Consider the following 25539-nt stretch of genomic DNA (forward strand, 5'->3'; position numbering starts at 1 on the left):
TGACAAAATACAGAGGATGAGTGTATCGGCTTTGTGCATATGACAAGAATGCCTATTTAAGGGCGCCTGGGTGGCTCAGTTGGTTAAGCGACTGCCTTCGGCTCAGGTCATGATCCCGGAGTCCCGGGATCGAGTCCCGCATCAGGCTCCCTGCTCGGCGGGGAGTCTGCCTCTCCCTCTGACCCTCCCCCCTCTCATGTGCTCTCTCTCTCTCATTCTCTCTGTCTCAAATAAATAAATAAAATCTTTAAAAAAAAAAAAAAGAATGCCTGTTTAAAAGACCATTATTTTTATATAGTTGGAAGTTAAAAGAACAGTGGTAAATGGTAATGTTAAATGGAGATCTAATGTTTATTACTATTAACAACGTAAGTACCTTAAAACCAGATTTTGAATATTAAGTATGTTGTTTTTTTCTTTTTGATTCAGAATCCAGCAGTTAAAAAATACTGCCTGTATAAACTTGATTCTAGGTTATGATAAGGCTGGGCCTATTAAGATGGGTGAATTCTTTATAAAACTAGACAAGATAGTATTTTAAGCAGATTTTTCTAGAATTATCTCATATGACTCTGCAAGGTCATTTATACTAGGAATCATTTTTCTTTTAATTAAGTTTGCACTCAGTTTGGAAGCAGAGAGAAGCGAGCTCGATTTGTAGTTACATATGTCAAAGGAAGAAGAGACATGGATTATATGTTAATGACTGTTTTCCATTATCATTTTAATGTGGTTTTATGTGATTAAAAAGTGGTTCCCAAACTTTTACGGACCTGTGAAAAAAGATAGAAGAAACAAAAACCACTGGGGACCATGACAAATGGAATAACATTTAAAAAATTTTTTCTTTTTGTCCAGAGGATATTTTATTTTCAGAAGGATATTTTAAAGTGCTGTTTACTTGTCACCATCATTTTAAAGGAGAGAATATTTTAACACCATGAAAAATAAAGAAAATATTTTGGAGTTTAAAATTTTAACAAAACTAGCTTATTTGAATAAATTGAGTACTTTTTTTTTTGGTTTGAGCCAGTGAAAAATTTTGTCTTGGCCTAGTGTGGGGATTACTAGTTAAAGTAAGGGGTGCCTGGGTGGCTCACATGGTTAAGTGTCTGCCTTCGGCTCAGGTCATGATCCCAGGGTCCTGGGATAGAGCCCTGTGTTGGGTTCTCTGCTCAGGGGGAAGCCGGCTTCTCTCTTGCTCTCTCTCTCTCTGTCAAATAAATAAAATCTTTAAAAATCTTAAAAAAAAAATAAAGTGATAATAGCAAACACAGCATTTACCATGTGTCAAGCACTATTCTGAGTACTTCACCTGCATGAACTCATTTAACTTCACAACATATGAGGGTAGTTACTCTTACTACCTCTGTTCTTCAGGGGAGGAAATGAGAGCACACGTGAACCACCACACTGTACTGCCTCTCATGTCTAAACTGTTATTTCTGTGTTTAATCTAAACTCCTGTCAGCTTAGTCCAGTGGTTGTTGGTCATGTTGTGAGTAATTGAAGAGGAAGTCCTTACTTGCCACACATCTAATTTTGGATAACTTGGATTTCAAACAAGAACAATAATGAGTTTTCCTCCTATAGAAATACAGACTTTTTAAATTCCAAAAGGTAATGTTTCAGATGCTAGAGTTGAAATTGAGAATTTAGTGTTGAAGGAGTTAGGTGATCCTATGCTTTAATAAAACTTTGTTGGTGGGGCGCCTGGGTGGCTCAGTCGGTTAAGCGTCTGCCTTCGGCTCAGGTCATGATCCCCGGGTCCTGGGATCGAGCCCTTTGTCGGGCTCCCTGCTCGGTGGGAGGCCTGCTTCTCCCTCTCCCACTCCCCCTGCTTGTGTTCCCTCTCTTGCTGTGTCTCTCTCTCTCTCTGTTTCAAAAAATAAATAAAATCTTCAAAAAAAAAAAAAACCTTTATTGGTGATTTTTCATAAAATTTTGGGAACTAGCCTATATTTTCAACTAAAGCTGAAAGCAATAGTAAATTTCTTTTTGTAAATTTAATGAAGAATTTAGTAATCTAACAAATTAAAAAGTATTTCTCTTTTGCTACTGCTTTTCGTGAAGGTGCTAAAACAGTAACTTTGCAGAGTCTATTTTAAACTTTTTGAGAATTTGTGAATAATAGTTATATAGTCATGGGGCCAGAATGTATTTGATCAACTAGTTCAGTGGTTTTTAAGCTGTACTCCCAGGAGCTCTTGAGTTTGGAAGAAGCACCTCGAGAATCCTTCAGAAAGAGAGGACTGTAGGGCTTTAGGGCCCTGCTTCTGCTTCATGTCACGCAGCACGATGTTTCATCTGTTTCATAAATTTTATGGTACATTTTTTAAAAGAGGATTTGACTGGTTTAAAAAGCAACAATACAAACTAGAGTTCAGAAACCACTGATCTAGTTCAAAACCTTCCTTTTATAGATGAGAAAGAGACCTCTCTGTTAAGTAACTTGTTCTACACCTCCTGAAACTCAACATTTGTATAATTATTTCCATTTACAAAAAGTCATCAGCTATATTCTCACCTGGGCGGTGCATTGTATTCTAATCCACAGGGTATCGCTCAGGTCATGATTCAGTCTTTTCAGTTGTCATCTTGTGCAGTCTTCAAGGCCCAGTTGCAGGACGTAAGTCTCACGTGTCTGTGGGAGGATGCCTTGCCTTCTCTTGTTTTATCTGCTTTTTCTTCAGCTCACATGTGCCTTTTCATTGTTCACTTCATTTGTTAAAATCTAGAAGATTGATAGATGATAATGTCAGTAATGACAATACAGTAATAACCTGAAACGAACTTTTTATAGTATAGTATTCTTCAAAGAGTTTTCACATTTGATTCACACTGCCACCACCCTAATACAGGGATGGAGTGTGTCCATTTTACAGGCAAGGAAATCAAGGCACAGAAGACTAAGTGGTCTACTTAAAGTCAAAAAAGACATTAATGGTAGAGCTGGAATTAGAATATTTATAATAGTGTTCTTTTTTCTGTCTACCCTCACCACAAATTTTGAGATTTTCATCTTTTTCAAGAAATACCTTCCCAGTAGTATTTTATAAGCTTTGCACATGTGAGAAATTGAATGCTGTGATTAGATTTTTATCTTTGTGTGAAGTGACATTTTGATTGCATTTATGTTTACATATATGTTTTAATTATGGATATGGTCAGAAAAGCCATATTAAAAGTAGTGATTGTAGTTCCATTTAACTCTAGTTTTCACTATTCAAATTGTCCATAATGAATAGTGAGTTGCTCTTCTCCTTGCTGTAGTTTTAAATTAAGTCTGGAATTCCAGGCTGTATTCTTTCTCACAGTTTCTATAGGGAAGTGACTAGCTTATTTAACTGTAATTTTTGTTTGTGATGTTTGATATACACAACTGGAGTAGATAGAATACAGCTTGATTTCAACCCCTCCCTTCCCCTCTCCTGAAATTAGACTTAACTTTTTTTTTTATTATTGGCAGCTGCTGGGCTCTATAGTTTTCTAAAAAGTAGGCAAAACATTAATTTTTTTTTAACGAGAGGGAGAAATTATGAATTACGATCACTTTTCTGATCATTACCATTTTTAGCTTTTCTTTTGAGTTAGAATCAAATTTTGTACAAATAGCCCAGTATATCATAAACCTTTCCTATAGTTTTCTAGAACCCAAAGTTGTATTTTTAATGTTTGTAGTTATCTGATTAATATGATAAAATTTCTCACCAGCATTTAAACTTGTACTTTGAAAGGGTGCTCATTTTACAGTTTATGTGTTCATTTAAAATTATTTGTTACTTTTAGTGATCAACTACATCTTTTTTTTTTTTTTTTTTTTTTAGGGTAAATGTGATTTGTTCAATCTTTTTGGAATATAAGATCACTTTCCTTTTAGATCCTAAAAGTAATTTCTAATGAAAAATTCCAACGTGAATATATTGTACTTGGCTTTTGTTAGGAAACTTAATGAAATTTAGGAAATTTAATGAAAGCTCAATAATATTAAACTTTCATTTCTTTTGAGGTAATAAAATATATGAATTAGTATGTGAGGGACCTGGACCTTTCAGGTAAATTTTAGCTTTAATAAAGAAAATTATGGGGCGCCTGGGTGGCTCAGTCGTTAAGCGTCTGCCTTCGGCTCAGGTCATGATCCCAGGGTCCTGGGATTGAGCCCCGCATCGGGCTCCCCGCTCTGCGGGGAGTCTGCTTCTCCCTCTCCCACTCCCCCTACTTGTGTTCCCTCTCTTGCTGTGTCTCTCTCTGTCAAATAAATAAAAATCTTAAAAAAAAAAATTATTTGAGGTGCCTGGCTGGCTCAGTTGGAAGAGCGTGCAGCTCTTGATCTTGGGGTTGTGAATTTGAGCCCACGTTGGGTGTAGAGATTACTTAAATAAATGAATAAGTGAAGGAAGGAAGGAAGGAAAGAAAGAGAAAAAATTATTTGCACAGTATTTTTGACTATGTAATTATCCAGACTCTGCTTAATTATTTAAGTCTGTGACTCTGTAAGACAACTGCTGTCTTTGCTAACTCTCACTGTTGGAAGCACTTGCATACAGAAGCCTACCTTGACTCTTACTTATTAATCCTTATTTTACTTTCTGGACCAGCACATGCTAATTCTGCCTCCTTCTATATAATAGTCTCAGCTCTTCTTTTCCCCTTATGTATTAGCTGCTGCATACTTCTGTAGTTCTTTCCATTGCTCATTGTGTGGCATGGTTTCTAGACCCTGTATTCCAGCTTTTGGTTTTCTATGGTTTACTTTTGAACTTTTGAAAATGTGATACTAAGGGAAGGGGCCCACCGCTCTCTATATGGACAGACAAAACCAATTTGGAACTACTAGAAGCTCCTTAAAGGCAATACTGTCTTTTTTTAATTTTAGTAACCTCATAACTAGTACAGTATCCAACATTTACTAAGTACTTAGTAAAGGTTTTCTTTGAACCCAGCTCTTATCTTGCTTAATCTAGACATACATATATTATAGTAATATAACCAAGAATTGAATTGACAAGAAATTGCATTCACTTTTTTAGTGGCACTGGCTTATATTTACCCTTTTTAATTTTCACATAAATATATATTCACCCCCATCTTACACTTTTGCATTTGATTTGAGTCTAAATGTAATATTTATATTAAGAGTAATTAAATATTGGGCCCATTGTTTCTGTCGACACAGATATTTTTTAAAAGTCCTTTATGCAAATTAATGGTACAAATGTTGAACAAAAGAAAACCCTTTGATATAGCTGCAGATTATATTAAGTTTATTATACAAGTTTGCATATAGAAATTTTACATGAAGTTAGAGAAACAATGTAATTTTTATTATAGGTGATATTTACTGTAGGAAAATATAAAGCTTAAGCAACTTTCTTTGTTATAGTTGCTTACAAGATAGGCATGGAGATTTTGCATCTCTTTAAAACTCAAAAGGCCTTATTCTAAATAGTTGAAATTAAATATTCATTGTGGGTTTTTTTTTTCTGTGATAAAGTTATGTAGGTGACTGTAGTCAATTCACAGTTGTATTTTATAGAGGTAATTCATTAGTCTTTCTGCTAGTGTATATTTGTATTTATGCTAAAGTACAAACTTTGACACAGATGAGACAGCAGTATTTATAGCTCCAGATTACTTTAACAGGACATCACGAATGATAAAACCTGATTCTCGCCTCCAGAGACATAGTAGTAAGGCAAGCACCTTGAGGAACACAGCTAGACTCACTCTTCATGTATTGAAAACCAGGCTGGTAGTGATCCAGATCCTGTCAGACTCTGCCCAAGGCACAAAGAATAGATCCAAATGGATCTTGGACTTTTATCTTCTCTAGGATGTGCAGGAGGAGGGATTATAGGTGGAGTGCTGCTTCAGTCCTAAAGCTCTAAATCCACACTCACATTGATCAGAATATCCGTTTTGCTAATCACAGACTGCTGTAACTGCCAAGAGGGATGGAGAGCCAATGTTTACTGGCAAAACTTATTTTTCCGTATTATTTCAACATATTTCTTCAATTTGGATAGTATTTCTTCCTTCTGTAAATGTGTGATCTAGCACAAAGACCATAAGTCACTTTAACATTTCCTTTTCTTACACAGTTATTGAAGGATTTTTTTTTTTTAGCATAAATTTGGCACTTGGGCAAATAGTATGTATTCAATAAATATTTGTTGAATGAACGAGTGAATCCCAAACATGTTGGTAGAATTCTCTGATTATAAGGAATTTTATATATATATTTATAAAACGTAACTCATTTTACTCTTCTTAGTTCACATTTCTCTAGCAATGTACTATTTCTCATTGTCTACAAACTATTGTTATTTTTAGGCAAATACTAGATATAGAAACTATCTTTCTCTGTTAGTGTAGCCATGGTATTTCTTCCTAACTCTTTATTTCTTGGAAAAATAGAGATATTTAAAATTCTGATATGTGATTTACTTATTTGCTCTTTATTCTCTTTTTCCTAAAAGGCATTTCTTGTTTATTCTTGTTTTATCCACACCATAGTGTAATGAATTGTCAGTTTTTGAAGCTCTAAATTTGTTATTTTCCTAAAGCTGTTCATGTAATAAGGCATTTTAATTATGAGTGAATTGTAGTCTTTTGTGTGTATTTTTTTTTCCTCTGGTGGGCAGCAAAGTTTGAGAGCTTAGTAAGGTTTATTGAGTGATAGTACAGAGCTCCTGAAGAGGGGGGGGGTACCTGAGAGGGTTACCTCTGTGTGTTGTTTTTAATAGTGAGTTTATTGTATTCTCGTACTTTTTTTTCTGGGCTTGAATTGAGTTACTAATACATTTATATTATATATGCTATATAATTGGTGATTTTTTTTTTAGAAACTTGGCTTAGAAATCTTGTTAACCACTAATATAGTCATATAGATAAATGGATGTTTCACTCAGTAGATGCTTATTAACTGATGGTTAACTGTGTCTAATAGGAACAGGAATTTGTTCAGAAGCAACAACAAGAATTAGATGGCTCTCTGAAAAAGATCATCCAACAGCAGAAGGCAGAGCTAGCCAATATTGAAAGAGAGTGCCTGAATAACAAACAGCAACTCATGAGAGGTATATGAAATTACGCAGCATATGTGTGTATATAAAATGGTACCTGAAGAACATTGCTGAGATATATGGATATATCTAATACCCATAATATTAAATAGTTGGAAATTATTTGAATGCTCTCCTTTGCTAGAGTGGTAGAAAGATAAAGTTGAGGTTAATAAGAGGAAAAACTATGTTAAATTTTAAGAACTTAAAATTTTAAAATTCTTTATAAAGTTAAATGCTGTAAGACATCGAATAAATGCCTTTATGACAGGAGAAGTAAACAAAAAAACATATAATTCTTAAAACATCTTTTTGTTCAGATGATGCTAGAACTTTACCTGAATAGTTTTGGTATACTCATTGTGCCTTATAATTGTTGGTATACTTAATGGCTACACAATGGAATGGGATTTTAAACACTTATTTTCCTTAATAAAAAGCTAAGATTTTTTTCTTTATCATTAAGATGATTAAAAGGAATTTTGGTGTTCGGGGTGGGACACTCTGTTTATAGGACATTAGAACAGAATGGTAAGTGGTGATGAATATTACCTGTGCACTGGTAGTATTTCATTTATAGTTCAGAATGTCATTGTGTGTATAAGTTAGTGTATATAGAACACTTTTAATGTAAATATTAAAATGAAGACCAAAGTACATGTGTAAAAAGAACACAGTGACGTTTTGAAAATTGCTTTCTTCTTCTAGCTCGAGAAGCTGCAATTTGGGAGCTTGAAGAACGACACTTACAAGAAAAACACCAGCTGCTCAAACAGCAACTTAAAGATCAGTATTTCATGCAAAGACATCAGCTACTTAAGCGTCATGAGAAGGTTAATGAAAGGAAAATTGGTTTACTTTTTGTTCAAGTTTATAGAGTTATTTCTGAAACTATTTCTTAGAGAATGAATTATATATATATTTTTTTAACCCTAAAATTTATTTGGGAAGTTTGGAGTAATTAATTGTATCCTATCATGACTGCAAACTTCTTTCTATGAATTTCATGGAAGGTGACTAGTACAGTGCTTTAAGTTCTCTTCTACATTATAATTTTCATCCTGTTTCTCAAAGGTAGCTATTGTGGCTCCATTTATGGTTCAAATATCTTAAAAATGTGGACTCCCTGACTTAGTAAAAGAATTTTAATATAAGACTCATTATGGGCACCTGGGTGGCACAGTTGGTTGGGTGACCGATCCTGATCTCAGGTCTGTGGATGGTGATCTCGGTGTTGTGGGATCAAGCCCCATGTCGGGCTCCTGCACTCAGCGTGGAGTCTGCTTGAGATTCTTTCTCCCTCTCCCTCTGCCCCTCCCACTTGTGCTCTCTTTCTCTAATATAAATAGATAAATCTTAAAAAAAAAAAGATTCTTATTACTAAAAGCTATATTTTTATTATAAATTATATTTTGAGTAAAAGTTTGCTGGTTGATAATGCAACAAGGGAAAGAGCAATTTTGAGAAACAACAACAAAATGACATGTTTGAGCATACATGTGAGTACTGAGTATTAAATTATATCTACATCGGGGTGCCTGGGTGGCTCAGTTGGTTAAGTGACTGCCTTCAGCTCAAGTCATGATCCTGGAGTCCTGGGATCGAGTCCCACATCGGGCTCCCTGCTCAGCAGGCAGTCTGCTTCTCCCTCTGACCCTCCTCCCTCTCATGCTCTCTGTTTCTCATTCTTTCTCTCTCAAATAAATAAATAAAATCTTTAAAAAAATAATAAAAATAAAATAAATTATATCTACATCACTGGCCTCTGATACTTTCTTAGGAAACAGAACAAATGCAGCGTTACAATCAACGACTTATTGAGGAATTAAAAAACAGACAGACTCAAGAAAGAGCAAGACTGCCTAAGATTCAGCGCAGTGAAGCCAAGACTCGAATGGCCATGTTTAAGAAAAGCTTGAGAATTAACTCAACGGCTACACCAGATCAGGACCGTGACAAAATTAAACAGGTAAATAAGCCAGTTAATCTCTTCTTTTTTAGATTTAAAAAATGTGAATGTCCTTTAGAAATGTCACTTATTATGTTGTAAACATTTCAAGCCATCTTGGGCTTGTTGATGTTCTCTTTGGCTTTATGGGCTGGGGCTAGATATGTGGCATATACCAACTTAGTGTTCCTAGGTTGGTGGCCACAGAGGGCAAAGCCCTCCGCCCCATGCCCTACACCAGATCTTGGGCTAGACTGGTCCTAAGACCAGTCCTGGGAATTAGGTGACTTGGACAACTTTTGAAAAGCATAGGGCTTCACTTTGCTTCTATAGTCATAGGTCCCACACACAAATGAACGACGGTCACTAAGCAGATGGGAGGAACAAGGTTTTAATCAGAAGCACCCTCTCTCCCCACCGAAGCCATAATGTAGACTCCAGCTCAAGTCACAGTATATTATTATTACTTGCAACTTTAGTTCATTGTACTTTAAGTCTTGTTAAATTCCTTAATTACTCCTTTGGAAGATGCAGAAATTACATTGCTTGTTAACCATATTTTCTTTAATTTATAGTTTGCTGCTCAAGAAGAAAAGAGGCAGAAAAATGAGAGAATGGCTCAGCATCAGAAACACGAAAATCAAATGCGGGATCTTCAGTTGCAGTGTGAAGCCAACGTCCGCGAGTTGCATCAGCTGCAGGTCAGATACAGGATCATGAAAACTGAGCTCGTGGCAACGGGGCAGCATGAGTGGCTGGTTTGGGGAGAACAGTAGCTAACCAAAATAAACTGTACTTTACTCATGAAAATGCTGGGATTGAGAGGTTTTGTTTTCCGTATAGATCCAAATAAAGATCAGGTTAGTATCATAGGCACTTATTTAGCTTTTATATAACCATGGTTAATATAAACAGGCTAAATTATAGCCTAAGAAGTTGAATCTTTCAGAAGCAGTATTGAGTATTTTTAGTCTCTTTTGCGAAGAAAATGAACAAAATTTTCAAAATGAGGTAGATGGTTTTGTTATCAGATTCTGAATTTAAAATTTTATTTAGGGAGAAATAGTTCATTTTCTTCTAGGTGTTTGAAAAAAGTGATAAACTAAATATATGAGAATCTTTCTCCTAAGAAATTTAAAGGTTACTTTAGGGGGGACTGTTTTGGGGCCTTACCTAGAGTATGCAGCCCATCTATTATATAGCCTAAAATGTTTAAAATTTCAGAATAGTGTAAACATTATTATCCTTTATACTATGGATAGTGTAAACATTATGGATACTCTACATATTTGCTTAATTTACTAGAGTAGAATAGTTCCTAATCCCACATTCTAGTACCAGTGGGTAAAATCCATATAAGGTGTCCTTTGAAGTGTCAATTTTATGAGCAAACCTTCTTAGAAAGGAAAAACAGGATCAAACTAATTCTATTTAAGTTCTTTTCATATGGTAGGTAAGAGATCTAGCTTCTAAACCTGCAGAAATGAAGCTATAACTCATTTGAGCCCTTGGTTTTCAGAGGAGAGCCTGAACCTCAGTAATAGTTTGATGTTTAGGGGTGCCTGGGTGGCTCAGTCGTTAAGTGTCTGCCTTTGGCTCAGGTCATGATCCCAGGGTCCTGGGATCGAGCCCTGCATCAGGCTCCCTGCTCAGCGGGAAGCCTGCTTCTCCCTCTGCCACTCCCCCTGCTTTTGTTTTCTCTCTCGTTATCTCTCTCTCTCTCAAAAAATAAATAAAATCTAAACCAAAAAAAAAAAATAGTTTGATGTTTAATGAATGCTTTATTATTGGAAGATAATTACATTTGTGAAAAATTGCTTAGTTGATCTGAAAATTTTTAATCCAAATTTTATTTTCAGAATGAAAAATGCCACCTATTGGTTGAGCATGAGACTCAGAAACTGAAGGAGTTGGATGAGGAACACAGCCAAGAATTAAAGGAATGGAGAGAGAAATTGAGACCCAGGAAAAAGGTAATTTTAAAAGCTTTAGATAAAATACATTTGTGTTCATCCATTTGTCCACCCAGTTATTGGCTGTTTAATATGTGGCAGGTACAGTGTCAGAGATAGGAAATAAGAGATGAAGAGACAAAGTCCCTCTCCCCCAAAGGTTCAGAATGTAGTGACAAGCAATTACAGTTCAGTAGGAACACTGCTGTGAGGGAGGTAAGGATAGGAGACAGGAGCACAATGTTGAGGCCAAGGACGAGGAGTGCTTCAGTCTGCCTGGGAAGTTAGGGAGGCTTTACAGAGAAGATGCCTTATAAGCCAAGTGAGACTTCAGGATGAGTAACAGCTTGCTAGGCATACAGACAGGTTAGGGTGTGATGGGAAATGTAAGTACAGAGAAGAGAATGGGTGAAAATAATGTGTACAGGAATTGCAAGTAGCTCCCTGCCATTGGGGCACTGGGGGAGTGTGCCTGTGTGTAGGCATTAAGGAGGGAGAGAGGGAAGGAAGGGAGGACAGCTTAGTCTGGACAAGTTGACAGGAGCCAGATTATAAGGCTCTCGTATGATAGTAAAATAGGAAAGTCTCCCTTCCCCCCATCTAGCTATCAGCCATCTTTCTATTTTGTACTTCCTTTTTGACTCCCTGCTGGCCTGGTCCAATTGGTCAACCACTTCAACTCTTTTTTTTTTTTTTTCTATGACTATGTGATCCTCTCCCTTTGCTAGCTCTCAAACTCAAACCTTTATTTTCTCTTGGCCTTCCTGGATTGGATTGGAATTCAAAAGGTACAGAAGGGCCTTTTCCCGGTTTCTTTAACTCTTTGAAGTCTAGCTTTCACCTCAGACTCCCCAGTTGAACTCACTGACAGTATGAATTGCTAACAGCCAGATCCTATGGTATTATCTAACTGTTGTCATTAGAAATCTTGTTTCTTAAAATTCTCTTCTCAGGGCACCTGGGTGGCTCATTCGGTTGAGTGTCTGCCTTCGGCTCGGGTCATGATCTTGGGGTCCTGGGATTGAGCCCCACATCGGGCTTTCTCCTCAGTGGGGATCCTGCTTCTCCCTCTGCCACTCCCCCTGCTTGTGCTCTCTCTCACTCTCAAATAAATAAATAAATAAATAAAATCTATAAAAAAAAATTCTCTTCTCATCCGACTTTTATGACCTAACTCTTCCTTCTCTGTGCTCTTTATCACTTTTCCTTTGTCTTCCAGTCACCTGAAACATTAGACATCTCACAGCTTTACACCCTTGATGATCCTGTGCCTAGTCATGGCTTCATCTGCTGCATATTTAAGGACAGTCCCAGCACTTGTACAGTAGGGGTTGTATAAAGTACAAATTCTGAAGTCCTACAGATCTGGGCTCAGATCTCAGTGCTGACATGATTAATTTTGTCACTTAACATTCCCAAGCCCAGTTTTACTCATTTGTAAAACAAAGATGACACTAGGTACCCAATTGGGGTTTTTAAGACCTAAAAGAAGTGATGTGTGTCTATAGCACTTCCTAATACCTGAGCTGTAGTCAGGGTTCAGTGAGTAGTTACCATTGCTATTACTGTTTCTAGTTTTGTTATTATTGGTTCGTGCTTTAAGCACCCATTTCCCACCTGGATGTTCCATTCCTTCTTACTTCATTCGGGCCTTTGTTCCAACATCATCTCACCAAAGGTTCCTTTTTCTGATGATTATATATATATATAATAGCTTCCATACCCACCTCAGACATTCCCTATCCCATCACCTTTGTTTTCCTTCATAACATTCTTCACCACCAGACACAGTTGTTTATTGTCTGTCTTTTCCCACAAGAATGTATGCTCCTTGAAAGCAGGAGCGTTATCTCTCAGTTCACTGGTATATGTCAGCTTCTAGAATAGTTCCTGGCATATTGTAACGATCAATACATACCTATTGAATATTGACTAAAGATTGTAAGCTCAGTGGAGATAAAACTGAACTTCACAGCCTTTCTCCATCATCCCCATCTCACTTTGTTCCCCCCTGTGTCCCACCTACCATCAGTGTGCTTCCCGACATCCCTGTCCATCTAATTGACATCTAGTCTAACAACCTGAATTGTCTTTCATTTCTATCACATCCCATTTCAGTGAGATGACAAATAATTTTAACTCTCTTTTTATAATATTTCTCTTTCCCATTACTATCATTCTACTGCTTAAAAATGTTCAGTAATGTCCTAATGGGCCTTCTGATCTCAAGTTCCTTCTCCTTTCTTCCTGCTTGTCTGCCATCACCAGAGTATTTATATTCAGGAACATCTCTGGTACTGGCATTGTGGTGTTAATAAATCTTCAGTTCTATCAGAATAAAGTGGAAATGCCTCAGTTTGACTTTGTGGCTGTCATAGTGCCGTACATTGGCCACAGTCAGACTTTCTAGCAGTATCTCCCACAAGCCACTTTGTTCCCTGGTCATATTCTGATATTGGATATAATCACCATTACGCACACCACGTCTGTGGTTTCCTGCCTGTGTGCATTGTTTCAGCCCCCTCTGTCTGGCATGCCATCTGCATCCTGTCTATCAAATTCTTTTCTTTCCTTTAAGACTGAGCTCATGTTTCACCTCTTCTGAGAAACACTCCTGTATCTTTCAGTCCTCTGCTGTACTTTGTGCCTCTGCAGCATCCCTGAATCACTTGTCTGCAAAATCACTGATACAAGTGTTTATCCAGCACTTACTATATGCCATCTGTATTGTGGGGGTGTAAAGCTGAATCTGGTTTAGGGCTTACCTTCAAACAGCTTATAGTTCAGTGTGAAAGAAAAGACATGCACATCAAAAATGAAAATAAACAGAAAATGGAAAGTGCCATATGGGAGAGAAAGGTAGTAGTTAATAATCGGTGTCATCTATTGAGTGCCTGGTAGGTGTTAAGTACATCATGATTTAATCCTCACGTAGCAACCCAGTGAGGTAGGTGATACTCTACCTATTTTATAACAGAAAAATGAGGTGATTCTGTAATAGAAGTTAAGTCATTGACCCAAGTTATACATTCGTATGGCTGAGCCAAAGCCTTCAATCTAGGGCTGTGCACAGCCTAATCTAACTGTTGAGCACTCTGGTCTTCCTTAGGATAGCATACAGAGAGAGCGTTTTGAGCAAATAGTTTTATTCTTGGCTGTCAGAGTAAATTCTGTTTGAAATACTAGCACATAATTTCTTTTTCCCTTCCTTTTTAAGACACTGGAAGAAGAGTTTGCCAGGAAACTGCAAGAACAGGAGGTGTTCTTTAAAATGACTGGGGAGTCTGAATGCCTTAACCCATCAACACAGAGCCGGATTTCCAAGTTCTATCCTATTCCTAGCTTGCATTCCACTGGGTCGTAACAATAGGAAACATTCTGTGATTGGGTTTGGCTTTTTAAATATGTCATTCTGTTCTCTTCATCTTCTGCCACAATCTATATCAGAGAGCTTATGAAGACAATCACCTGCCTCACCTTCTAGGTGTTTTGTTTGTTTATTTTGTTTGTTTGTTTAGCAAAGATGAAAGGAACCAAGACAGATGCTGGGCCATGTTGGCAAAGTGGCATCTTGCAGTAATTCCCTAAGGTGATTTTGTATATTAATCTTAAAAATTGTGTTCTTTAGACACTGTTACCTGAAAAACTGTTAGTATGATGTCTGAAGTTTTTTTTTTTTTTTTAAAAGCTGTTAGGCCACTGAGTATTAGTGAATATCTTTTTACCTGGCCTAACTTCTCAGTGATGCCTAAATTCTATAGCTGCAACTCTGCTGTAGAGAGTTGGAATAATTTCCTTTTGGTGAATCAGCTCTCAAGACAAAGCTCTGAGTTGCTCAAAATACCATATTGATTGAATAAATAAATCTATTTTGTCTTTAAATAGCAACAGACTCTTTTAAAAAAGAAACATTATTGAAATAATTTGTCTAATAACCTGTTTAGTCATGAGTTAATAAGGGTGCTAATTTTATTAAAATAGTGCCTAAAACACTAAATTTCAATTGAGTCTAAAGTAGGATTTCCTTTTTTGATTCAACAGGGACAAACATCCTTAGCATTAAGCATTATTGTGTTTTAAATCTTGCTACCATTTGATAGAAATTTTCATCCTAAAAATATGTTGTACAAAGTTGAAAAGATTTAAAAAAGTAGTTTTTAGATATTGAAATTGGAAATATAACACTCACCAAATTAAAAGAAGTATAGACTTAGGTTCCTAGCTTATTGCCTAAAATAATCCGTGATCTGGTTCAGTGACCTCTCCCATCCTAGCACATTTTGTTCATTGAAAACTCTGCCTGAGGCCTGCAGGCTCTGTTATACTTATAAATGTATTTTCTGAAATTAATCTTAAAAGAGTCATTTGTTCAGAATACTTTTTAAAAAAGCATTTAAATAAAATATTTAGGCAATGTCAGAAATGACTTTGTTGTTGTTGAAAGTCATTTGTATTTTGGTTTTATTTAGTCCCATGTTTAAATTATTTACTTTGATTTGAGTGGGAAAAGCCTGAAACCTTTATCATGTGGTTGCTGATACATGTAATTATTAATGAAATGTTCACTCTTGGTCCCTCTTGTGACTCAGAATTCCAAGTCCTAGTCAGGTCATACAGTATTATGCAGTGTACTTTGGTGGCTGAATAGATGGCCCATTTGTAAATGATGCTTGCTGTTTGCCATTTTCAACCTGTTCTCTTTTAAGAGTACTAAGTACCAAACTGTAGACGTTTCAGTTTTTAGTTATTTGACATTTGAGGCTGGCGAAAAATTTAAGTGTAATTTTGTGGGAACACTGATTCATATTAAGAAAATGTAAATATCTGTAGCACTTTCTTGCAGTTAATTTGAAAATTTTGAATGCAAACCTTATTTTGTCAGTGATTTAGGTGATCTGAAAATGCATGTGATTTTAATTTTGTAATTGTTTTGACAAGCATAATTTCTTGGACAACTCTGTAGGTAGCCTTAACTTCTGGCCAAGTTTGTTTTTTATATACATATATATACATATATATATATATAAAATATATGGTTGTAAATTCATACACTTCTCACATTGAATGTGTTACTGTATACAAAACTCTTTTAATGCTTTATTCTCAAATGCTGGGTTGAAAATGTTTTGAAAGCCTTTTAAAGTATATATCTTTATAAAGTAATATTCAGGATGATGATGGAAATTGTTTATATTGTTATGATAAAAATGACAGTATAATGTTACCCAATGTATTTAATGATTTATATACAGAGGGAGAGAGGAGGAAGGTTCTCATACCAATCTCTCCTTTGAAATTTTCAGTTCATTGGCTTTTATAAAAAAATTATTTCAGGTAGTGTACACTTTTTCAGGATCTTTTAAAGGATAATCCTGTGTCTTAGTTTGTGGCACATAATTAATTTGGTCTGAATATTTGATTCTTTTTATTCCTTTCAACTTGACATGAGAGCATTGAATAAAGAAAAGAGGCTCAGAGTTAGAACGGTTGACACTCTGGTAAGTTTATTAGCAAATCTTGGAAAACCCTTAAAACTGCCTTTTGGATTCAGTGTTCATGCTGGAGTTCTCTTTCAAATATGACCATATTCATGTGGGGGCAGGACTGCAAACTGATACATGTGTAGAGGTGAAACATTCATTTTAATGCTTAAAGTTACACAAATCTTTTCAAAAAGTGTTTTGTTACAGAATATGCTGTTTTTACCCATCTCTGCTCACTTCTTTTGGGCCCTATATTCAAATAGATAATAGTGATCATTTGTTCTTCTTTTTTTTTTTTAATCTTGCATGAAGTGTAGGTGGGGAGTTGGGGAGGGGCACAGACTTCTTTGAAAGAGTACAATCGGATCCATTGCTGATGTGGTGGTTTTGTTGCTGTGGCAGAATGTGCTATGAAACACACAAAAGAAATTCTCCATGTGCGCCCGACAACATCCTCCCTCTTCTCCCCGCATGCTGTGAACACAGCACTCACTGCACTTCTGCAGGCCTAGCTCGCAGAGCTGGTCGCACCAGGTTGCCTTTCCTTGTCCTGTCAGTCGTAGTTGGGTGTGAATTGCTGAGTTAGCTGCTATTCTTTATGGAGTCACAATTAAGCTTTTTCCTACCCTTTTCAATGGGGAAGCTATGGGGGGTGGGGATAAAGAGAAAATTGAGAGTGCTTATACTTTGTTGAAAATATTAGAACTTTCCTGTGACAGGATACAGCAAATTGTAATTAAATATAAACCAGAACCAGAGCTACCTCTAAGTAGTGTTTCCTCAAGCACAAAGCTCTCAGGCATATGAGACCCTCTTTAATGGAGGGTCTCTGATTTCTTGAGCATCAGCGAGTTCAGAAGTGACTGTCTTTTGTACTCTTGTTAGTTCCCTGGTAACTACACACTTTCTCCCATTCCACACTGTGCTTACATGACAGAGACTCTTCTGAGAAGCCAAATTCTGTCCAAGATGAGTTCTAGATATTGTTGATTAAAGGAAAGCCTAGAACTGGGGTGGAAGAGGAGAGTTACTTACCAGTTCTGAGAGTCTGCCGATGAAATAAATCACTCTTTTTGGGGAGATGATCTTTTATAGGAAATGGGATATTTTAAATGCTTTTCTTGAAGGCACAACAGTTAATGCCTCCATTGTTGCTAGTCTGTGGCTGACGTGGTTTCGATATGGCTTTAAAATTTCTGCTAAGCTTGAGTAGAATGTTACACCAGTTTTAAATGTTGGCTGCAGCTTTTGGTGATTCTTTGCTGATTTTTGCAGTGTAATAACTTCATGAGCTAAATTTTCAGGAAGACTTGTTTCTGATTATGCCTCTTGTCTATTTGGGAGCAACATGTCTTTTCAATCATGGGATTGACAAATGAAAAATAAAGTTATTTCTTAATCTACTCTGAGAAGCAGTCTTTTATTTAGAATCTTTGATACTGGGTTGTCCTTCATGAGAACATTTTGCAGCATTTTTTGGTCCTCGTTTCATTTTTAACCCTCACAGTCCTCCAGGCCTTCGGACCCTTCCAGACTTGCCTGTGTTCCTACCTGACTCATCACCACACACAAGAATGTAGTTTTTACTGGTAACTCGGAGGGCGGTGTCTTTCAGCATACAAACCCCTCCTGTGGGTGGGGTATATAATTTAATATATATATTAAGTATATATATATATTACATATATGTATTATGTATGTAATATATATTAAAAATAGATATACTTTTAATTTTTCTTCCCTTGGGATGGATTATTTTTCTCACCAAACATTTCACTTAACCATATGACCTCACTTCTGCTAAAAATAACCTTTTCATCATTGGTATGTTCATGAAAGAGTCAGTAGACACTAGGCATCGTCATTTGGCAAGTGTTCAGCTTGGCTGGAGGGAGGCACAGTGTATCCTTTTCTAACCCAGGAGCATCACAACTATCAAGCTCATTCTTGACTTTTTTTTTTTTTAAGTGAAACAGGCTCAGACCCATTGCCATCCAGCTGAGGATATGTCTCATGCCTGCCCATCCCCTTTCTGATTCTGTCCAGAGAAGGTAGCAGGTTTGGACTTTTATCCTAATTCAGTTGCGCATAGGACTCTGAAGACTCCGGATAGCTTGGAAAGGCAAATGTAGTAACTAAGGAACACTTGAATCAAGTCTGATTAATAAAGGTAAGAGCCATTAAAGGGGATCTGATACTTGAGCCCCTGAAGCTACTATTACAAAAATAACGATTCAGCTTTTAGGTTAAACACTTTAAAAGGTGTGATGCAGTCATTCATTTTACCCAAGAAGTTTTCATTACGTAGTGAAAAGTTTGAAATTCTGAAGGCCTTACGAACTCCTTGTTCAGAATTCCCATGATGATTCACAGCAGGTAGTGGTCAGGTTGTGAAACAGGAGGCCCGCGGACCACACAGAATGCTTGGTGCGCCCTTGGTGGTGCTGCTAGCAGTTCACCGAATGGTAGGTTTTTCCCAGGATCACATGTGCGGTACTCAGGAGAGCCCACCTGGAAAGTAAACTATCCAGACTTGCAGAAGGTAGACTGTAGATGCAACTCCTAACTTGAGAGGAAATCCTATTTGGGTTCCAAATGTTTGTCCCTTCTGGGCCAGTAGCTTCTTGCATCCCATAGTACTCCTTTCCACTTACTCTACTGGCACCAAGGTGCTAGGCTAATGGGGGTGTGGGGGGTGGAGGTGAGGGTAGGGTACTTGGGAAAACACTGCGTCATCACAGAACTTAATGACAGTAGTCTTTCTTTTTTGTGGTGGTGGTAGTGTGAAGAGTTCACAGCATATGGCTGACCCCAGCCTTCCCCCCCCTTACCTTTCCCTTTTTTGCCCTTTCTTTCCTTTTTCATTCTTGTCTCCATTTTTCATTCTCTCCTTGTCTGTCTCCCTCTCCCTGTCTTTTCCCACCTCTCTCTCTTCCTCTTTTTTCTTTCATTTTTCTTTTTCATTCCCTTCTGTCTCCTTGTCTTTCCTTCTGTCCTATTTCCCTCTGCATCCCCCATTTCTCTTACTTTGTCTCCCTCCCCGTTCCTCCCTTTTTCTTTTTCATTCTTTCTCTCACTTTGGTTAGATGGATCACACTACACATAATATTAAGAAAAAACTTTAATTCTAAATTTTGCAATTGAAATGACCTTTCATCTAACATACATGTTTGTTTTAGATACTGAGAAGTGCTTAAAAACCAACTGTGCCCAGTCCCCCGTGCCATTTCCCAGCATCGAGTTTTCTATTTTCCCTCCTTCCCCACTGCCCTTCTTCTCCCCCTTGCTGTGGTCTAGTTCAGTAGAATACCTCTCTAAATGCTAGCATGCCCCGTAGAAACAGACCATAGGTACAATCAGACAGACTTTCTAAGCAAGTGAGAATAGGATATGTGGTGAGAAATGACTATTAGAAACCCTGTCACCACCTTCAGGGGAAGTGAATTTTTTCAGTTGCAAGAATTGCTTCTTAGCCAAGTCCTTTCTATGACTAGAGAATGCAGAACCAACAGGGAGGAAGGAGCAGACAGCAGAGCCTTGCAGTGATAACCAGAACACACCCCATCCCTGTCTTCCCTTTTCTGGCTCATTTTTAGGCAAAGCTCAAGGATTCCTAAGCCAGCTTCTGTGTAACGGGCTGTCCTGGGTTGTGGCCGGAGCTGAGAGCTAAAGAAGCCAAGGGGCTCAGGGCGAGCCAGCCGAGCAGCCAGTCCTGTTCCACAGCCGCGGCTGCTGGAGCGTCACCCCGTGCAGGGGTTCAGGTTGTGTGGTTCGACTGGATGATACATGTATAGAGAGATTGTTCCAGACTAAAACAGGTGTTCTATTTAACTGTTTAGCTGTGCTGTGTCAGTAGGAAGTGAGCCTCCAGTTTCCGCCCTCTGGAGAGATTTTTGACATGAGCACCATAAGCCATGGCAAGAACAGCCAGAGGCTGTTCCTCCAAGCTCATGGCTTGACGGCGATGCTTCTCTTTCTCCGCCCCGTGTAGACTTGGTCACCTGGAAGTTAGAAGAGGAGGAGGAAGTTAAATACCTTGTGGCCTGTGGCCTTCAGCTTGGGCAATTATATAGCAACTGTGACAACTGCAAAACGGGCTTGAAAGATGAACTCTTTTGTAAGACTATCAATTTATTTAAATTGTTTACCCTATTTCATCACCGAGTGGTTCTCTTTTCCTGCACGCATTGGCAGTCTCTTTCCTTTTTCCCTAGCTGGTCGTTTCGTTGTTATGCAAATGATGTCAGTGGCAGCATCTGCCTTAATTTTTCAGGGAGTAAATTGCCTACTACCCTGAGCGTCAGCCTCCCAGCACTGCAGAACCTGGCAGCCAAGGCTTACCTGTGTCTCCTTTTTCTCCTTTGTGCCCTTGAGGGCCGGGTGGCCCAGGCCGACCTGGTGGTCCTGCGGGGCCCCTTTCACCTGGGAGTACAGAGAGGGCTGTGCTCAGTCAAGTGGGAGCTTGGGGTCTGGAGAGGACACACACACACACCCCACCCCCAAGACAGCACTGGCAAGGGGGTGGCTTCCCAGCAAGAGGGCGTGGTTATATAGGATCCTGCTGGCTATTTCCCTGCCACCACTTACCTTTGGGTCCTGGGGTGCCCACCTCTCCTTTCTGCCCAGGGGGGCCTGGAATGGCTCCATAAGCTGCAGGGGGAGAAGACTGGCTTCAGACAAGAGGTTACTCTGGAGCTTGGGAGGCAAAGGGATTTGTTCAGAGAAGCACAGGAAGAGAGTGGTAGAGTTGGGACCCAAAACAGAGTTCAGAATTTATCAGCTTTTCAGCCTCTCAAGTGTTAATAACCCAAGGTTTTTTGGGAGACTGGTTTCTCGCATGTGAGACCGTGCAGCAAAGTAAGTGTCGGGAAAGCGACCAGGGAGCTGCCCTTACTTCGGAAAAAGTCCATGAGGTCCTCAGTCACGTTGCTGTAGGCAGAGAAGACCTTGCTGATGCCGGGGGGGCCCTGGGGCCCTGGCCGGCCCGGGGGGCCCTGGACTGTGTAGGCCATCCCTTGCAGCAGGCCCTGACCTGTGAAGCACCAGGGTGTGGGCACAGGCAGCAGAGTCCCCCAGCCCCCTCTTCACAGAACAGAGCCCTTGGATTGCCAGACACCCCACTAGATGAGGTGGCAGCAAGGGAGAAGCCCCGCCGGCTTCCTTTGTCAGCCTGCCCCCGACCCCCACACCGCCAACCGGCCCCGCGCCTCTGCCGCCGTGGCCTTTCATCAGAGGCTTGCTGACGGCAGAGCCGAGCTGAGAAGCTGCGGGGAGAGAGGAGCAAAGAGGAGCTGCACCCGAGGGCAGGCTGGGAACTCCCGCTTTCCCAGCTGGGCCATCCCTAACCTTTCTCTTTCTCTGGCCTCCCATTCAGCTGCCGGTGTGTCTTAACCAACAGCCCGCCCTCAGCCCCACGTGAAACCATCATTGTCATAAAGACCTCTCAGACCCACAGCTGGTTAGCTGGGGACTCAAAGTCCGAAGACCCCAACATGCCCTTTCCCTGCAACAGAGGCCCTGTCCTGACTGGGGCTCCTGAACTAGGCCGTGAATTGGGTCTGGGCCTCTTGCCTTCAGTCCCCACCCATTTGATTCTAGAGGTGCTGTCCCCACAGCCTAGGCATTCTGAAAACGAGAGGGTGAATTTCTGGAGTCTATAATTTGAGCTGCTCACGGACTCCCCGCCTGCAACCTCCCCACAGCACCAAGGCCCAAGGGTCAGGACTTACGCTGCAAGCTCTCAGATACCCGAACAGCCAGCTCATTGTAGTCCAGACCTCCGGCGAAGCCAGCCCCGAACGGTCCACCTTCACCACCGTGCATACCGCCTTCTACCGCTCCCCCGTAGCCTCGGCCCAGGCCCATGTCCAGGCCAAAGGCCCCGCCTTCACCGAGGGAGCCTCCACTGGACCCTCCGATGCCCATGGAAGAGCTGTAGGAGGAGCTCCGACTGGCCGACTCGCTGTGAGAGGACCTGCTGCCCCGGCTGTAGGAGCCGTCCATGGACATGAGGCGGCTGTCCCCGGGTGGCCCCTGCGGCCCTGGAGGGCCTGGGGGGCCCACGATGAAGCTCCGCACATCCGGGCCTGCAGGAAGGAGGCTGCATTAGGTGGGGCTCAGGTCTGGGGATGGAGAGGCAGGGTGCGAACCTCAGGACACTTGCACTGGAGTAGGAGTGCCGGCAAGGAGGAACCTGGGCTCTCCCCGCTAGCAGGGCTCACGCATTTGGCCGCCCGGGTTCCTTCAAGCACCAGCTGCCCTCTCAGAGGAGCAAGGTCTGGGAAGGGGGCACCTACTTGTGAGGTAGCTAATCAGTTCACTCCGGAAGCTGTCGCTGTTTTCGGCTGCATATGTTGCCAGAGCTCCCGAGACCCCGGGAGGCCCTCGAGGGCCTGGAGGACCAGGAGGGCCTGGAGGGCCGGGGATGGAGGACACACCGGCAGCTGAATGGGAGGCCAGAGAAAGAGAAAGGTTAGGGATGGCCCAGCTGGGAAAGCGGAGTTCCCAGCCTGCCCTCGGGTGCAGCTCCTCTTTGCAAGAAGGGGAGGAGGGAATACCGGGGGCCCAGCTCCTGGCATCACCCTGGAGGCACTACTCGGCTCCCAGTCCGGACCCTCACTCAGCCCAAATCCCATCCCCTTCCCCCGTTCTCCTGCCACAGGATCACACCCTGCTCAGGACTTCTCCAGCGGCTGCACTTGGGAGCACTGTCTCTCCCAACCAGTCCCCCTGTCATCGCTGAAAGCACCTCAAGAACAAGGGTGTTCCTCTCCAGGGCCTAGCCCTGTATGTCTTCAGGGGGACTGGGTGACTGGTCCAATAGTTTAACTCTCCATGGCTGCCCTGTGCCTTACTGTGCAGGTAAGAAGAGAGGTCCTCCAAGCTGATGCTGGACCACACGTTGCCTGGGATCCCTGGGGGCCCAGGGGGACCTGGGGGCCCAACGATGCCTCTGTATTCAGACCCTGAGACACCCAAAGAGCACGGAGTCAGTGGGGGCCTGGGTCAAGGGCCTTCTCCTTCCACCCCAAGCCACATGGGCAGATGGCCCCTGACCAGCCTTACCCTGAAGCAAGGAGAGTAGCTCTTCATAGGATGTTCCTGGCAAGCCGGGGGGTCCTGGGGGGCCAGGAAGCCCAATGCTGATTCCAGAGCCTGAGGAACAAAACCCCAAGTTGCGACAGATTGACACTGCATATGTGTATGCAAGTTGTGTGTTAACTCCATACAGGACAGTGCCCCAGACGCTCGTGCCCTCCCTGGCCAGGCTCAGCCACCTGTTCTGGGGCCATCGATGTGAATGGCTCTGAACACAGCTCACTCCCTCTGGGCTTGGTGCCACCTGGCAGGGGAGCATCGGGGGCCGGTGCAGGCAAGCTCAGCCCCCACCCCCTCCTCTGGGGCCCTGCTGACCCCCTGCCTGCAGTGGGCAGGCCAGGAGGGCAGACACTCACTGGACATGTAGCTGAGAATGCGGCTGCTCAGCTCGCCGTAGTCCAAAGACTGGAGGGTCCAATCTCCAATGAGATGCTGACGCAGATACTGTCTCACGTCGTCCCCTGCGAGGACAGGATGCGCTGGAGTGGGCCCACCCAGGCCCCAGGGCTCCCGCACCACCATAGCTGGCCACAGTTAGGTCTGCCCCCACAGGCTGCCCCCACTCCAGGTTCTGGGTTCTCAGTCCACAGGGGGAATCAGCAAGCTTCCAGGTACCTAACAAGGCACCTGCCCGGTTACCTGGCCCTGGGGATGGGGAGATCTGCTGCCCCCTTTCCAGTGAGTCCGGACTCACAAGTGGCCGGGAAGGAGGAGGGGCGCCCCCTCCCTGCAGCCCTCACCGGGCTCAGATGGGGGACGAGCTGGGCCTCCAGAGCTCCCACCCTCCAGCCCGCCGCGGCCACTCACGCTTCAGCACAGCCACGATGTCCTCAGCAGAGATGGAGGTGGAGGAGCTGATGCTGTACCCCGAGGCTGTGGGGAAGGAAAGCTTGTGTGACGTGCTTAGCAAGACCGAAGCAAGAGCCTCCCCACCGCTGCACCACCAGGACCCGGCTGGCCGTTCCCTTGCCGAAATGAGCGAACGGGGGTGTGAGGAGCTATTGTGAAGGCGTGAAAAAATAAAGGTGGTTTTGTGTTTGTTTTGTTTGGTAAGAAATGCAGTTTGTTGAGGCGCCTGGGTGGCTCAGTCGTTGAGCGTCTGCCTTCGGCTCAGGTCATGATCCGGGGGTCCTGGGATCGAGCCCCGCATCGGGCTCCCTGCTCAGTGGGAAGCCTGCTTCTCCCTCTCCCACTCCCCCTGCTTGTGTTCCCTCTCTCGCGCTCTCTCGCTCTTTGTCAAATAAATAAATAAAATCTTTAAAAAAAAAAAAGAAATGCAGTTTGTTTTCCAGAGTATGCTTTAGCCTAACTCCTGCCAGATCTCGCCCGTCTCGCTCCCTTTTCACACCCTTAGGACACATCTGTCAATGGCAAGAAGGCTCGGTCAGCGTAGCTCTACAGTGTGGCCTCTGTTCTTAATCTGAGCAACGCCTTCTGGAAGCCAGAACCCAGTGGCTGGAGAGCCATGAGTCCAGAACTGAACTCCACATCCAGAAGGGCAAAGTAAGTGAGAATGCTCTGGAACAAAGTGATGGTGGGAGGAAGGGGTCATTAAGGGGGGGGGGGGGGGGGATGGCGAGGCTTACTCTGTAAGTAGCTCCCGACGCGGCTTGCCAGCTCTGAGTAGTCGAAAGTCTCCCCCGCGATGGTGGTGACAGGCCCTGGGGGACCAGGTGGTCCAGGGGGACCCTGAACTCCAGAGAGATAGGACCGAATGCTGTCGCCTGCCAACAAAGAAAGCAAAGTCAAGCCTGTCCCTGAGAGGGCATGTCCTCCCCCCAGAGATGCCTTCCCCACCACCTCCGTGGCCCAAGACGGGGCCAGCAGGGAGCCTAGACTCCTGGTTACAGACGGAAACTGAGGCCAAGGCCTGTGCCGGGTCAGGGGCTCCTCGAAGACCGGGGACCAACAAGGCTCTAGTCAGCCACCCATTTGACAAAGCTCTGTGCCCACATTCCTGCAAATCACACCCTCACATGTATGGGGGTACGGGA

The 25539-nt window shown here is 41.8% G+C and overlaps 2 protein-coding genes across 3 annotated transcripts in view; one reads left to right on the forward strand and one right to left on the reverse strand.

Annotated features, from left to right (window-relative positions):
* The window catches only part of SLK (STE20 like kinase), a 59539-nt gene extending 41692 nt beyond the window's left edge, over nucleotides 1-17847 (forward strand). For both annotated transcript variants that reach the window (XM_035028605.1, XM_035028604.1), the window contains 6 exons: nucleotides 6950-7079; nucleotides 7773-7897; nucleotides 8845-9033; nucleotides 9588-9713; nucleotides 10872-10985; nucleotides 14182-17847. In XM_035028605.1, coding sequence (XP_034884496.1) covers nucleotides 6950-7079; nucleotides 7773-7897; nucleotides 8845-9033; nucleotides 9588-9713; nucleotides 10872-10985; nucleotides 14182-14328 — 831 coding nt within the window. In that variant the 3' untranslated portion in view covers nucleotides 14329-17847. The remainder of the gene's footprint in view (nucleotides 1-6949; nucleotides 7080-7772; nucleotides 7898-8844; nucleotides 9034-9587; nucleotides 9714-10871; nucleotides 10986-14181) is intronic.
* A 2477-nt stretch (nucleotides 17848-20324) lies between these two features.
* COL17A1 (collagen type XVII alpha 1 chain) overlaps nucleotides 20325-25539 on the reverse strand; it is a 50353-nt gene continuing 45138 nt past the window's right edge. The window contains exons 46-56 of the mRNA XM_035028606.1: nucleotides 25132-25269; nucleotides 24353-24418; nucleotides 23902-24006; nucleotides 23513-23602; nucleotides 23302-23412; nucleotides 22744-22890; nucleotides 22177-22533; nucleotides 21342-21479; nucleotides 21035-21097; nucleotides 20789-20869; nucleotides 20325-20448 (exon numbers count right to left, since the gene is read on the reverse strand). Of these exons, the coding sequence (XP_034884497.1) occupies nucleotides 20396-20448; nucleotides 20789-20869; nucleotides 21035-21097; nucleotides 21342-21479; nucleotides 22177-22533; nucleotides 22744-22890; nucleotides 23302-23412; nucleotides 23513-23602; nucleotides 23902-24006; nucleotides 24353-24418; nucleotides 25132-25269 (1349 nt within the window). The 3' untranslated portion in view covers nucleotides 20325-20395. The remainder of the gene's footprint in view (nucleotides 20449-20788; nucleotides 20870-21034; nucleotides 21098-21341; nucleotides 21480-22176; nucleotides 22534-22743; nucleotides 22891-23301; nucleotides 23413-23512; nucleotides 23603-23901; nucleotides 24007-24352; nucleotides 24419-25131; nucleotides 25270-25539) is intronic.

Source organism: Mirounga leonina, unplaced genomic scaffold (assembly GCF_011800145.1).
Source record: "Mirounga leonina isolate KUSES-001 unplaced genomic scaffold, KU_Mleo_1.0 Mir_114, whole genome shotgun sequence".
In the NCBI taxonomy this organism is placed as follows: domain Eukaryota; kingdom Metazoa; phylum Chordata; class Mammalia; order Carnivora; family Phocidae; genus Mirounga; species Mirounga leonina.